At 45.7% G+C, this 15,966-nt stretch overlaps 1 protein-coding gene across 1 annotated transcript in view; it reads right to left on the bottom strand.

The window, feature by feature from the left end:
• OTUD7B (OTU deubiquitinase 7B) overlaps positions 1-15,966 on the bottom strand; it is a 147,854-nt gene that overhangs the window by 21,707 nt on the left and 110,181 nt on the right. The window contains 4 exon segments of the mRNA XM_030186934.1: positions 1,840-1,863; positions 1,865-1,924; position 8,287; positions 8,624-8,738. Of these exon segments, the coding sequence (XP_030042794.1) occupies positions 1,840-1,863; positions 1,865-1,924; position 8,287; positions 8,624-8,738 (200 nt within the window).

Here is a 15,966-nt window from a genome sequence, read left to right as displayed (position 1 = left end):
CCGAAGCAAAGAATTCATTTAATTTCTCTGCTACGGCTTTGTCCTCCTTGATCGCCCCTTTAACACCATTTTCGTCCAGCGGCCCAACCGACTCTTTGGCCGGTTTCCTGCTTTAATGTATCTAAAAAAATTTTTACTATGTATTTTTTGCTTCCAACGCTAAATTTCTTCTCAAAGTCCTTTTTTGCCCTCCTTATCTCCGCTTTGCATTTGGCTTGGCATTCCTTATGATCTATCCTGTTACTTTCAGTTGGTTCTCTTCTCCACTTTCTGAAGGATTGTTTTTTGGCTCTAATGATTTCCTTTATCTTACTGTTTAGCCACGCCGGCTGACGTTTAGTCTTTTTTCCCTTTTTTCTAATACGTGGAATATATTTGTCCTGAACCTCCAGGATGGTGTTTTTAAACAGCATCCACGCCTGATGCAAGCTTTTTACTCTGCGAGCTGCTTTCAGTCTTTTTTCACCATTTTTCCTCATTTTGTCGTAATCACCTTTTCTATAGTTAAACGCTAGCGTACTTGATTTCCTAGTTTCACTTCCTTCAATGCCAATATCAAAACCGATCATATTATGATCACTGTTATCAAGCGGCCCTCGTATCGTTACCCCCCTGCACTAGATCATGAGGCACCACTAAGGACTAAGTCTAGTATTTTTCCCTTCTCTTGTCGGCTCCTGAACTAGCTGTTCCATGAAGCTGTCCTTGATTTCAGTCAAGAAATCTTATGTCCCTTGCGTGTACAGATGTTACATTAACCCAGTCTATATGCGGGTAATTGAAATCCCCCATTAGTATTGTGTTGCCCAGTTTGTTGCGTCCCGGATTTCCTTAACAGATCCGCATCCGTCTGTTCGTCCTGGCCAGGCGGACGGTAGTACACTCCTATCACTATCCTTTTCCCCCTTTGCCACATGGAATTTCAATCCACAGTGATTCCAAGGAGTGTTTTGTTTCCTGCAGAATTTTCAATCTATTTGATTCAAGGCTCATCGTTAATATACAATGCTAACCCCTCCACCAATTCCGATTCACCCTATCACTACGATATAATTGTACCCCGGTATGACAGTGTCCCACTGGTTATCCTCCTTCCACCAGGTCTCAGAGATGCCTATTATATCTAATTTTTCATTTAGTGCAATAGATTCCACTCCCCCATCTTATTTCTTAGGCTCCTGGCATTCGCATATAGACATTTCAAACTATGTTTGTTGTTCCTAAGTACATCCATTTGATTGGACGACAGCTCAAGCAGTAGGCTCAAAGAGGAAGTTTAGCTGAGAGGTTGGCATGCAAAGAGTTGGTGAGCAAGTTGCGATTTTCTTTTATGAACAAATAAACAGGAGTGTGGTTTAGGTGCTGATAAATACTGATTCTTGAATAAAACAATTCTTCTTGAATAGGAAGGTTGAGTGATTTGTGAAAATACAGAGCATTTTGCTTTAGTAACCTTGCCAGTGTCTAGAGAGAGAGTGTGAGTAACACGGAATTGAAGACTTAATCAGTGAGGGATAAACATATAACCCTCACATAGTGAAATCTGATTATTTAGCTTAAAGCCAGAAGGAGCCGTCCTTTACTACCCCTGTTGAAATCTGTGAATCCTTGGGCTGTAGGAAGGGGGTGGCTTGGGAAAGGCAGAGGAGATAGTGGAGGGGAAGGGGAGAGAGAAAGGAAGAGATGGAGAGGAGTGAGAAGGGGAGCAATGTGGGACCCAGCCTCAACTTGTACATGAAATAGACTTATAGTCGAGTGTATCAATAGTGGCATATACATTTTCATACTTACAAGCTTAATGTAAGCTGGATGTTAAAAAGAAAACCACTTATTCCTTACTTGTACATCACAGGGTAAACTGAGGCCACTTTACAGTCATATAACTGTGCAGCAAATGCAACTTAGCTTCCATGATAAGGTTACACTGCAAGAGAAAAATAACTAAATATCAAATCCCATCATCATCATATGCTACAATTAGTTTATTTTGTGTACATTTGACCCCACACTTTCCCACTCATGGCAGGCTCAATGCGGCTTACATGGGGCAATGGAGGGGTTAAGTGACAGAATGGAACAGAAGAAATTTCACCACATCTGGCAATCCTTCCCTTCACTTGCATACACTGAGATCACACACACTAATGCGCTTAATCTGGGTAAACTCAGTAGAAACGCTCTTTGAATATGCCCGAGAAGTAAAGTGTAACAGAATAGAATGCATGAGAAGGCAAGTGATTAGAATAAGAAAAACATTACTGTCCCCTGTACCAGGATAAACATTAATGCAGCCAGAGCATTATAGCTAAGCTGATGGGTTTTCAGTCTCTTACAAGCTTTTGCACTTCACCTAAACAAATTTGGGGAGGGATTCTTTTTTCCTTTACATTTATTCTAATTTACACTTTACACTAAGAAGAACACTGAATATGTCCAAACACAAAGCAAATTTGATTACCTGTAACAGGGGTCCTCCCATCACCAGGAAAATGCAGCCACACTCAGAGGTGACGCCATCCAACAGAGCCTTGGGGTGCCACTGTTTGACAAGTCTGAGCTATTCCTGTGCCGTTCAGTTTCTCCTCCTCCCCCTCAATTTATAACAAATCTGATGTCATTTATTTTTCTTATTTGAGGGTGGTTTGGGGGAAGGAGAGTGTGGCTGCATTCCCCTGATGTCTATGGAGAACCCCTATTACAAGTACGCCACTTTGCTTTCTTCGTAAACTACCAGGGAAATGCAGGTACTCTCAGTCCCAAGCCATGGGCCACCTAAAAATTTGCTTCAGTTGGCCCAGGAATAGAAAACAATGCAGGAAAAGAATAAAAAAAAGAGGAGTAGTTTTAGGCAATCAGGTTTTGAAGAACTGCTTGGCCAATGAGGCCCATGTGACTGCTTTGCACATACATATAACAGAACCTGTTATATGTGGGAGGACCTATATGGCCTGGTAGCATAGATTATTCTGTATAATAAAAGGAAAGTACATTTGAAATCCAATTGGATAGTGTCCACGTGGATACGGGTGAACCTGGATTTTTTTTAGGTTTTAGCAAATAAGCTATGATCACCACCGTGGAAAGCAGACTGTGGAAGTCTCCCTGAACATTTAGTAACCCTGGCCATGTGAGCCGCTGAAATAGCTACCAGATGGACCTCCGACCACTGAAGCAGAATGGACGCCTCTCTCTCCAATGGCAGGCTCCTTGTCCCTCCTTGTCAATTGATATATGTGACTGCCGTGGCATTGTCTGACAGTACTCGGACTGCTCGGCCTCTGAGCAAATGTAAGCTCTGAAGCGCCAGACAGATCGCTCTGGTCTCTAACAGATTGATTGAAAAGGACGTTTCCTGGCGAGACCAGAGACCCTGAGGCGACCTGTCCCTGACAGTGAGCTCCAAAGCCCTGGAGACTGGCATCCGTTGTTACCACCGTCCAGCTGGGCTGCTCTAGCGGCATACTCTTGGTTACGTTGGCCTCTCGGAGCCACCATCGAAGACTGGTCCTCCCTGGAGCGAGAATGGTAACCTCAGAAGAAGCGAATCAATCTGGGACGACCATCTCGACAGAAGAGATCTCTGGAGAGTCCTCATGTGAGCCCTGGCCCAGGGCACTGCTTCGATTGCTGCCGCCATGGATCCTAAAACCTGAAGATAGTCCTCGCCAACGGGGACGGAAAGTTGCAAGAACTGATGAATTTGAGTCTGCAACTTGAGAACACGACCTTGCTGTGTGTTGAACAGAACTCCCAGATACTCCAACAACTGAGAAGGCTGAAGACGGCTCTTCTGTACGTTGACTACCCAAGCTAGGGACTGCAAAAATTCTACTACCCGAGCTGTTGCCTGAACACTCCTCGTGATACGATTTTGCCCGGTTCAAACCAATCATCTAAGTAAGGATGGACCAAAATGCCCTCCGTTCTGAGAGCTGCAGCTTGAACTACCATGACCTTGGTAAATGTACGAGGGGCCGTCGCCAGGCCAAAGGGAAGAGCCCGAAACTTAAAATGGCAACCAGCACTGCAAAACGAAGATAACGTTGATGCGCTGGACGAATCGGAATGTGGAAATAGTCTTCTGTAAGATCAAGCGAAGTCAGGAACTCCCCAGACTGCACCGCAACAATGACGGACCGCAAAGTCTCCACACGGAACGAGGGCACTTGACAGCTTGATTCACCGCCTTGAGATCTAAAATTCGGTCGAAAGGAGCCCTCATTCTTGGGAGCCAGAAAGTAATGGAGTAGCGGCCTTGCCGCTGCTCCTCCAAAGGAACTGGACAAATTTCTCCAAGGTGCAGAAGCCTGTTGACAGTATCCTCCTGACGGCAGCAGCCTTGATGCGAGAACGGCAAGGGGAATCCACGAAGGCATCTGACAAAGGATGAGCAAACTATAATGCGTACCCTTCTCGAATAACCTCTAAGACCCACTGATCCGAAGTAATGCCGGGCCCACCTCTCTTGAAATTGTGCCAGCTGAGCACCCACTGGAACTAGAGGCTGGGCCCGCAAACCTTCATTGTTGAGGACGGGAAGAGGAGGCAAAGGAATCTCCTGCCTCTCGCCCCCCCCCCCCCCCCCCCCCCCCCCCATGAGCTCCTTGAAAGGACTGAGTCCTTTGGAGAAATCTGGAGTGCTGTCCCTGAACAACTCTGCCTGGCCGAAAACGACGAAAATCCCGGCCTCTAGCGCGACCAGAGAAAGAGCCATGATCAGCCCTAGGACGATCCTCCGGCAACCGAGGAACTTTAGCTTCACCCAAGCTATGCAGCAACTTGTCTAATTCTTCTCCAATCATTTAAGTCTGGTCCAACACTCTCTCTGACCAGCGGAAACAAGCTCTCGCTACCAGGGACCCACAAATTGCTGCCTGCAGCGCAAGCGCAGAACCATCAAAAGAATTTTTTAAACAAAGTTTCAATACGACGATCCTGGGGATCTCGCAGAGCCGTACCACCATCCACCAGAACTGTATTACACTTGGTAACCGTGGAAACAACCGCATCCACTACCGGAGGGCGCAAAAGGTCCTTATCTAAGTCAGAAACCGGATACAGCCGGACCATAGAACGAGCAAGCCTAAAAGCAGAATCGGGAAACTGTCACTGAGCCTGAATATCATCTCTAATATCCTGATGCATAGGAAAAGACTTACCTTCTTTGCGAATACCCTTGACCAACAAATCCACCTTCCTGGGCTCGGACACCTGAGGCTCCTGATCATCAAAACGCAAGGTAGAAGAAACCTGCAAGATAAGCTCTTGAGATCATCTTTATGAAAAATTCTGACTACCGAAGAAGAATCTTCTCACATAGGAACAGATTCCTCACCCTCTGCTGAGTGCTTCAGCCCCTCCGCAAACTGTTCCTCAGGAGAAAACACCTCCTCATCTAAGGCAGCCATCTCCTGATCCGGAAAATAAGAAAAATCTTGTTCCTCTTCAGAGAACCTGAAATGCCTTTGAGCCATAGAAGCACCCTCCATAACACCCCTGCCAGGAGGGACTACAGGTGCAGCCTTGTGCAAGAGAAAGGCTTGGTACATCTGTACCACAAATTCAGGAGGAAAACCTCCTTCCTCCATAGGCAAAACGGCAGCCTGAGAAATAGAAATAGGCTCAGCAGGCAAAGGAGCCAGAGAAGTAAATGACAACGAGGCATCCAAGATGGCGGCATTTCCTGCCAAAATCGGCACCGAAGGGGGAGGGGACGGAACCGCTGACAAGACTTCGGCATCAGGCCCCCCAGACGGCGAAACTAACGATTTCCCCGGCCCTGCACTCTGATCTTCCCTAACTGTGCAGTACTTACAAACCCCACTGACACCGAGCCCCGACAAACATCACAGCGGCGAAATTTCTCCGACATCGGGGAAAACAGCTGATCAACAAAACAAACCGCGAAGGAGCTACACTGCTCGGTTTCTTAAAGAAAAGACCCAAAATGGCTCTGCCAAACCAGCAGACCGAGGGGTCTAAAATTGTTACTTCTCCTTCGAAGTGGCTGCCTCTCCCCACCTCCAAAGCACCTCCTTTGAGGAGCTTGAGGAAACTTTTCTCTTTTAGCTGTATCTTTAGTAGAGGAGTGTGGTAGCCATGTTAGTCCACTCTTAAGGTTATCAATAGAAATCAAACAAAATAAAACATGGAAAAGAAAATAAGATGATACCTTTTTATTGGACATAACTTAATACATTTTTATTGATTTACTTTCGAAGGTTGACGAAGAAGGGCAACCTTCGAAAGCTAATCAAGAAATGTATTATGTTATTTCCAATAAAAAAGGTATCATCTTATTTTCTTTTCCATGTTTTATTTTGATTTCTATTGATAGCTGTATCTTTAAAATGCCAGCAATAAAATCTATTGGGAAAAAATTTAAAACAGCCAGCAAGCAAGAGATATGGGGGAGGGACCCGGCCTCCCGAGTGTAGCACCCCCGAGGCAATAAGAAGCCCCCACGGACCTCTGCCTCTACAGCAGGTTTTTTGTTTTTAAAGACACAGATGACAAAACACATTAAAGAATAACCAGACAATAAGAATTAAGCAATAAAGAACTGAGACTAAAGGGCTCACCACCTTCCACCTGCTGGAGACTGAGCTTACTGGATCTTTCTCTAGCTGGCAGGGGCTCTTATTGGCTGGCTAGAGTCACAGTTTTTTTCTTAGTCTCCACCTGCTGGAAGGCGTGCACAACCCATCAGTCATATCTGGGCCGGTCCGGAGGAACGCTAAGGAATATCCCACATGCTAAAGCAGTAGAAGATGCAACTTATGATCTGAGAAGCTATTTAAAAAATAGTTTGAAAATTTTGTAACCTTCCAAACTTCTTAACAGAAATTTAAACAAAGACAACCTCAAAACTCCCAGTAGGGACAGATACATCATCAAGCATTATAAATCCACTATCAAAAATGGAAGTCTATACAGAAAAGAGAGAGGAGGGAAAAAAGAATCAGCTGCAAAAACTCCCACCTATGGAGAAAGTCAGCAGATTAAAAAAAAAAAAAAAAAAACCCACCCCAACCACTCTCCTATCTCAGAAGAAGTGAATGATCATACAAAATGTATACTAAAATGGCAAATCCTGAAATCAGTACTCTATTAACAAAAATCAAGCTATGACCCAGCAAGTCAGCATACTGCACTTAAAAGAAAAAACACAGAGTCAAAAACAAACCCCCAAAAGAGCATGGCCAGCCCAAAACACTTAGCTGAAACTGTCGCAGGAGCTTTACTGGAACTGCCGCTCCTCTAATATCTGGCTGTCACTCCATAGAACCTCCGAATGACTCCAACTAAATAGGCAGTGCACTGCAAGATCCCCTTGACAATTAGATCCAAGTCTTCACAAGAGCGCCTTGTTTCGCTATTTTCCACGCTGCATCGTGAAGAAACAGTGTATTTGCAAGGAGTTGCTCACTACCATCACTGGCTTAAAGATGGTGTTTTTTTGTGTATGTGTAGAAGCCTTCATCCATCACTACTTTTTCTTTGCTTTGTCTTATGTTCTTAGGTATTTAAGAGTTTTCCATAAGCTCTGTAAGGTCTGGCATATCAAGAGAGACTTTTGTGACAAGGGCTACTGCCCTGAACCATCTTCCTTTTTCTTAAAGCTCAAAGATAGTAAGTTTACCTGTCCTCCCCTTCCACTGTTGATAAATGGGCATTTCTCCCTTGTTGTTGCTGATTTTATTTCTCACCTATTATCTATTGTTTTTCTTATGTTTGTCGTAAACTACCTGGATAACTGGTGTAGAAAGTTCCTAAATTAAATATCACTGGCACAATCTTGTCAGATTTGAGAACATGTCATTCAAACACCTTCAATGAAGTAACAAACTTCAACGTAGATAAATGTATTAAGTGGATAATTTTACCTCCTAAGTACATTTTCCATTATCTCTAGCTTGTCATGAAGGAATCTATTTCCATTGTTTAAATCACTGCTTGCAATTCACAATTTTAACTTTTGTGTTAATATTTTCCATAATTTGTGCCTTTATTAAAAAAAAAAAGTGGATTATTGGTCTAGACAGTGGCACTGGCCTTCCAAATTACTTCTAAATTTATAAGGTTTCAGTCGTTAGAAACCTGTGGTTGTAAAGATGGTATTGGAATTTTCGCCCAGTGTTTTATACCCAACAAAAACCATAGGAACACTAGGATCGACCTGCTCTTCCTGTCTAACTCATTATTCCCCAGTTCAGGCCCTCACCTTTGAGCAGCTCTGTCATTCCATTGCCCATCAGCTTCACCACCAATGTTGCCTAAAGTCACCCTAGCCCCAGGGCCATACCTGTACTGATGGTATTAGCTGGTGCCATGAGCAGTTCCAATTCCCTTTGGCTAGCTTTGGAGAGGGAATGTGATGCTTGGGACTCGATCCAAGTCCAGGGATTGTGGCTGCACACCTTCTCCTATCACAGTTCAAGATCTCTAATTCTTAGGCATGTCTGGCGCTGCAACTGGACAACATAAGCATCCACTGGTCCCAGCTAGGATTATTGTATGCTCAGGCCACTTTTTCTTCTTGAGTTTTCTGAAAGGTAGCTTTCAGTTTTTGACTTAAAGCATCACAATCTATTAACTAGCTACTTAACTACCAAAAATTCACCTGGCCAGTTTGACGTTATCCATATCATCTTTACCCCATTCCCAGTCTTTCCCTGGATCGACAGCAAAATGCACAGGGAGCAGCTTGTGTTCGGAGTCTGTCAATGGAATCACTGCTACCAGGGAAACATGCAACAAAAACAAGAGAACAGAGTAAAACAGACTTATTCTTGCCTTATCCCTTCCAGCATTTTTTGGTCATAAAACCATTACACATTGTTGAATGCTTTGATCTGCACTAGGCCCTTCATTATTTTGCCCACACCTATAATACAGTTCTAAATTCTATAAAAAGCACGCACAGTTACACACACAATTGCGCATAGAGCTATAGAACAGTACCACTTACACGAGTTATCAATTAAGCACCAAGTAATTATCTATAATTGGCCTTAACTAGCACTAAGTTGCATGTGAGTTACAATCCTATTCTCTTAAGTGCATGAATAAATTGTCTACTGCATTAATTGCAACAAAAGGGGCCTTTCCATGGGAGGGTCATGGGCATTCCAACTATTCTAGCATGCACATTATAGAATGCTATCTGTTATGCACACAAGGTGCTGCACTTAGACACGTGCGTTTTCACCTTTTACTTTAACCATATTTGATAACAGCCATTCAGCAAAATAGACCTGCTGAGAGGCTCGAACCTTGGACGCGAGTGCGACTAGATTGTCCGCTCTTGTGTCCGGGAGGTAGGCTTGAACCATCTGAGTATCAAGCAGATCTCTAATGAACTCTAATTGTTGGAGAGGGCAAAGATGGGACTTGGGGTAGTTTAAAATAAGCCTAGTGGCTCGAGCACCCAAATAGTCATACCGCATGGACTCCTGAGCTCCGTATGGAGAGGATGCTGCTTTTAACTCCTAATCCTAATTCACTTGTTCAGAACCCTTATTTATCATCCTCACTTTAATATTCCCTTTATCTCTTGTTTGTCCTGTTTGTCTGTCCTAATTAGATTGTAAGCTCTGTCGAGCAGGGACTGTCTCTTCATATTCAAGTGTACAGCGTTGCGTACGTCTAGTAGCGCTTTAGAAATGATAAGTAGTAGTAGTACTGTTCACCAGCCAGTTGTCAAGATATCGGAACACATGGACTCCCAGACTGCGTAGCGATGCTGCAACTAGTGCAAGACATTTGGTGAAAATCCTGGGAGCTGATGTGACGACAGAAGGCAACATGATACTTGGAAGTATTGAGATGCGAGTATCTGCATCCTTTAAGTCCAGGGAAACCATTCTGAATTTTTCTCGGACAAGGAATTTGTTCAGGGCCCTTAGGTCTAGGATGGGACGCAATTTCCCTGTTTTCTTCTGCACCAGGACGTACCTGGAATAGAATCCCTGTCCTTCTCCTGATGGAACGGGTTCGAATCGTATGGGCGTTCAGAAGGGCGTAGAATTCCTTTCAAGTACCTGCCTGTGCTGAGAGCTGAATGAATGAGTTCTCTGGGCAATTTGGAGGTTTGAGATGCAAATTGAGGGCGTATCCGAGACAAAGTAACATAGTAAATGATGACAGATGAAGACCTGAATGGTCCATCCAATCTGCCCAACAAGATAAACTCATTGTACATGGTATGTAATACTTTATATGTATATCTGAGCTTGATTTGTCCTTGCCTTTCTCAGGGCACAGACCGTAGAAGTCCGCCCTGCACCAGTTTTATTCTCCAAATACCGGCGTCACAAGCCAATGTCCGCTAAGATTCCAAAGATCCAGTCCTTGTAAACAGGATTCCTTAGTGTTTATCCCACACATGTTTTAATTCCATTATCGTTTTCATCTCCACCACCTCCCGCGGGAGAGCATTCCACATATCCACCACCCTCTCCGGACTATTTGAAGAACCCACCGGTCAGATGTTATAAGAGGCCACTTTGGTGAAAAAATTTTAACCTCCAACCCACCAAGTCGACCGGGAAAGACACTTTTACTGCGGCTATGCTCTGCTGGAGCCATTCAAAAGCTCAGCCCTTGCTTTGCCTGGAGAGCAGTAGGGGCCTTAAGCCCATGCTGTTGATGTGAATGAGTGCGCTGGGGTTGAGCCTGAGTAGATAAGCGAGCCGAAGAGTTGTACTTACGCCTCCTTGGTTTTCCCCAAAAGTCCTCCTAGCTGATGAGGTTGAAGCAGAAGGCGCCTGGCGGGAGAGAGATGGTATCTGTGAGTTTTTTGATTTGGTCAGCGACCTCAATCTTCTTTGCAAAAAGGTTATCCCCCAGCAAAGTGCACCCGCCAACCTCTGCTGAACAGAATGTTCCAAGTCAGAAACACACAGCCATGAGAGTCTGTGCGTTGCTGTACTTTGAGCAGAGATCCTGGATGCCATATCAAAAGTGTTGTAAGTGCCCCTGGCCAAGAACTTTTGACACACCTTCTGCTGCTTGACTAACTGGGGAAAAGGCTTCGCCTGCTCTGGAAAGAGCTTCTTAAGCATGTCCAACAGCTGACACACCAAGTTTTGCAAGTAGATGCTCGTGAAGAGCGGGTAAGATAGTATACAGGAAATGAGCATTGAAGCCTGGTGCATTTTCCTCCCAATAGCATCCAGGATTCTAGTTTTTCTGCCTGGGGGGCACCGCAGCATAGTCCCTGGAACTCCTGGCTCTTTTGAAAGTGGACTCCACCACCATGGAATTGTGAGGCATCTGAGGCCTATTAAAACCAGGTACACTGCGGAGCCGATACTGGATGTCAATCTTCTTGGGCTTGACAGGGACCGAGGGAGGGTTCAGAGGGAATCCCATAAGACTTGTCTGAGGAAAAGTACCTGGGATCCTCCTCTGAATCCCATGTGCGCCCCTCTTCGGTGTCAGAAAGTCGATGAGATTGTCGGAGGCTGAGGGCCAAGTGGGACCACAATGGGAAACGGTATGCGAAAGCACCCCCGATGCTGATACCATTCAGCAGCTCAGGGAGAAAGGCCTAGATGCGCTCATCAATGGCTGACACCAGGAAAAGCTGGGGTGCCAGCTGAGGTGCAGGTTGCAGAACCGCTGTGGTGGACGTAGGAGCTGGATCTCGGCTGTTAGGAGACAGGCACATCAGCACTTTCTGTATGGAGGGGGAGCGGTCCTCCCGGTGCCGACGCTTCTCTGGTTTAGAATCCTTCGACGCCCCGGAGCTCTTGGCTCCATATATTGAGGGTGACCAATACCTTTGCCTGACGTGTGTGATCAAGGCTCCTCAATGCTGATGAGGATGACTTCAAATCCTCACATTGCCTCGGGCCGGGTCCAACTTCACCCTCCTAGGCCCATTTTATTCTGTTCCAGGCTGCACTCTCATTCAGATTGTATATAGTTTCAAGTTAATCTGTGTTATGTCCTGGCTGTTGCGAGGCCCAATCGACCAATGTTTGTTGTTTTTGGTGAGCCTGGATGCTAGGGATTTCCCCACTTGTGAGACTTATAAGCCCGTTTGTCCTCTGAGAAAGTGAAGATACCTGTAGCAGGTATTCTCCTAGGACAGCAGGCTTTGTATTCTCAGAATCCCTCCCACCTCCCCTTGGCGCTGTCTCCTTTCTTATTTTTACTTTATTTTTTGCTTTAGTATTAAATTGAGGAGACCGCGCTCGCTTGACAGATGAGAAGGCGCTCATGCTCCACAAAGGGTAAATTAGACCTTACCTGCTAATTTGCTTTCCTTTAGTCCCTCCGGCCCAGCCCAGCATATGACTGATGGGTTGTGCACGCCTTCCAGCAGGTGGAGACTGAGGAAAAAAAACTGTGATTCTAGCCAGCCAATAAGAGCCCCTGCCAGCTAGAGAAAGATCCAGTAACAAAGTACCAAAGCAGAAGGAAATGACAGAAGAAACATATATAACCTGAGCAGCCACCAGCACTTTGCCAACATAGGGTGAGTGCCTGCAAACATAACATGGTCCTGCAAAATAGGACTCGTTATTAAACATATATATATATATATATATATATATATATATATATATATATATATATATATATATATATATATATATATATATATATATATCCTTTGTTTTTCTTTTCTTTTTTTTTAAGCAAACTAACAACAATACAGCTCCAAAACCGCATACTGACAAAACATAGAAAAATCTGAAGGGAGGGATCTGGGCCGGAACGGAGGGACTAAAAGAAAGCAAATTAGTTAAGGTCTAATTTACCCTTCCTTAGCATTCCTCTGGATCCGGCCCAGCATATGACTGATGGGAAGTAACAAAGCAATAAAATTATGGGAGGGACCCCAGCAGCCCCGCTGACAAAATGCACTCCCTGAAAGCAAGCTGCCAACGACTTGAGAACATCCAAGCGATAGTGCTTTGAAAAAGAATGCAAAGACGACCAGGTCGCCACCCTACAAATGTCTTCTGGAGGTACTAGACAACGCCCTGCCCAAGAAGCTGCCTGACCCCTCGTAGAGTGAGCGTTAACATGTTCTGGTACAAATTTCCCCGAAAGGAGATAAGCTGAAGCAATCATCTCTTTAAGCCAGCAAGAAATAGTGGGCTTAGAAGCCATGAACCCTTTGCGGGAACCTCCAATCAAAACAAAAAAAACCGATCAGATCGCTGAACGACATCAGTAGACTTGATATAGTGTTTCAACACCCGCTTGACATCCAAACACTTCAAATGCCGCTGCTCTTCAGAACCGGAGAAGGAACCTAATACAGGCAAAACCACCGGCTGAGAAAACATGAAACCGGGTCACAACCTTGGGAAGAAGGGAAGGAACTGGCCGTAAAACTACCCGATCATTACAGAACTCCAAAAACGGCGATCTACACAACGCCTGTAACTCCGAAACTCGTCTAGCCGAAGCAATGGCCACCAAAAACACTGTCTTAAGAGTCAAATCCTTCAGAGTACAAGACAAGTGCTCAAAAGGAGGTTTAGTAACAACCGAAAGCACCAAATTCAGATCCCAATGAGGAAAAGAAGTGCGAGACAGAGGATGAAGAAGATTAACTCCCCTAAAAAAAACATACCACATCTGGATGACTAAAAAGAGACTTTCCTTGAACACGACCACGAAAAGATGCCAAAGCCGCAATCTGCACTCGAAGAAAAGCCAAAGCAAGGCCCTTGTCAAAACCTTGCTGCAAAAAATCTAAAATTTGTGGAACCGAAGTACGAAAAGGAGAAAAACATTACACCAGTCCTCAAAAATCCTCCAGATGCGCACATAATTCAAAGAAGCAGAACAGCGCCAAGAGCGAAGCATAGTAGCAATGACCTGAGCCGAAAAACCTCTTAGTCAGCTTAGCCCTTTCAAGAGCCAGGCCGTAAGAGAGAATCGATCCGGATCTGGATGAACAACCGGACCCTGCGACAACAGATCTTTTGTGACCAGAAGCCGGAAGGGAACATCCACCAGAAGACGCTGAAGATTGGCGTACCACGTGGCCTGTGGGGCCAATCCGGCGCCACCAAGATCAGACGTCCCCTGTGAGCCTCGACCTTCTGAAGAAGACGCCCTATCAGAGGCTACGGAGGAAAGGCATACATTAGACCAACCGGCCAAGATTGAAGAAGAGCGTCTATACCCTGCGCTTTGGGATCCTTGTGACAACTGAAGAACAGAGGAAGCTTCGCATTGCCGGCTGAGGCAAACAGATCCATCTCGGACAAACCCCAACGATTGACCAGCTGCCGAAACGCTACTTCGCTTAGTGACCACTCTCCAGGATCGAGCCAGTGACGACTGAGAAAGTCTTCCTGAACATTTAGCACCCCTGCCACGTGAGCTGCTGAAAAAGCTACCAGATGGATCTCTGACCACTGAAGCAGAAGGAACACCTCTCTCTCCAACGGCATACTCCTCGTCCCTCCTTGTCGATTGATATACGCGAACGCCGTGGCGTTGTCTGACTGCACTAGGACTGCTCGGCCTCTGAGCAGATGAAGAAAACTCTGAAGCGCCAGACGGATCGCTCTGGTCTCTAACAGATTGATTGAAAAGGACGCTTCCTGGCGAGACCAGAGACCCTGAGCAACCTGTTCCTGACAGTGAGCTCCCCAGCCCTGGAGACTGGCATCCGTTGTTACCACCGTCCAGCTGGGCTGTTCTAGCGACATACCCTTGGTCACATTGGCCTCTCTGAGCCACCATCGAAGACTGGTCTTCACCTGGAGCGAGAGAGGTAACCTCTGAAGAAGCGAATCCATCTGCGACGAACATCTCGACAGAAGAGACCTCTGGAGAGTCCTCATGTGAGCCCTGGCCCAGGGCACTGCTTCGATTGCTGCCGCCATGGATCCTGAAACCTGAAGATAGTCTCTCGCCGACGGGGACGGAAACTGCGAGAACTGACGAATTTGACTACAACTTGAGAACATGAGCCACTGGAAGAAAGACACGACCTTGCTGCATGTCAAACAGAACTCCCAGATACTCCAACAACTGAGAAGGCTGAAGACGACTTCTGTACGTTGACTACCCAACCTAGGGACTGCAAAAATTCCACCACCTGAGCTGTCGCCTGAACACTCTCGTGATACAGTTTTGCCCAGATCAACCAATTGTCTAAGTAAGGATGGACCAAAATACCCTCCGTTCTGAGAGCTGCAGCTACAACTACCATGACCTTGGTAAACATACGAGGGGCCATCGCCAGGCCAAAGGGAAGAGCCCGAAACTGAAAATGGCAACTCAGCACCGCAAAACGAAGATAACGATGTGCTAGACGAATCAGAATGTGGAAATAAGCTTCTGTAAGATCGAGGGAAGTCAGGAACTCCCCGGACCGCACCACAACAATGACAGACCGCAAAGTTTCCATACAGAACAAGGGCACTTTGAGAGCTTGATTCAACGCCTTGAGATCTAAAATCGGTCGAAAGGAGCCCTTGGTCTTGGGAACCAGAAAGTAAATGGAGCAGCGGCAAGAAGGAACTGGACAAATGGCCTGAAGTTGCAAGAAGCCTGTTGACCTCATCTAAGGCAGGCATCTCTTGATCCGGAAAATAAGAAAAATCTTGTTCCTCTTCAGAGACCCTGAAATGCCTTTGAGCCATAGAAGTACCCTCCATAACACCCCTGCCAGGAGGGACTACAGGTGCAGCCTTGTGCAAGAGAAAGGCATGGTACATCTGTACCACAAATTCAGGAGGAAAACCTCCTTCCCCCACAGGCAAAACGGCAGCCTGAGAAATAGAAATAGGCTCAGCAGGCAAAGGAGCCAGAGAAGTAGATGACAACGAGGCATCAAAGATGGAGGCATTTCCCACCAAAATCGGCACCGAAGGGGGAGGGGACAGAACCGCAGACAAGACTTCGGCATCAGGCCCCCCAGACGCCAAAACTAACGATTTCCCCGGCCCTGCACTCTGATCTTCCCTAGCTGTGCAGTACTTA

This window comes from Microcaecilia unicolor, chromosome 14, assembly GCF_901765095.1.
Source record: "Microcaecilia unicolor chromosome 14, aMicUni1.1, whole genome shotgun sequence".
Lineage (NCBI taxonomy): Eukaryota > Metazoa > Chordata > Amphibia > Gymnophiona > Siphonopidae > Microcaecilia > Microcaecilia unicolor.
The sequence above is the reverse complement of the archived record's forward strand: the minus strand, read 5'-3'. Positions and strand labels throughout refer to the sequence as shown.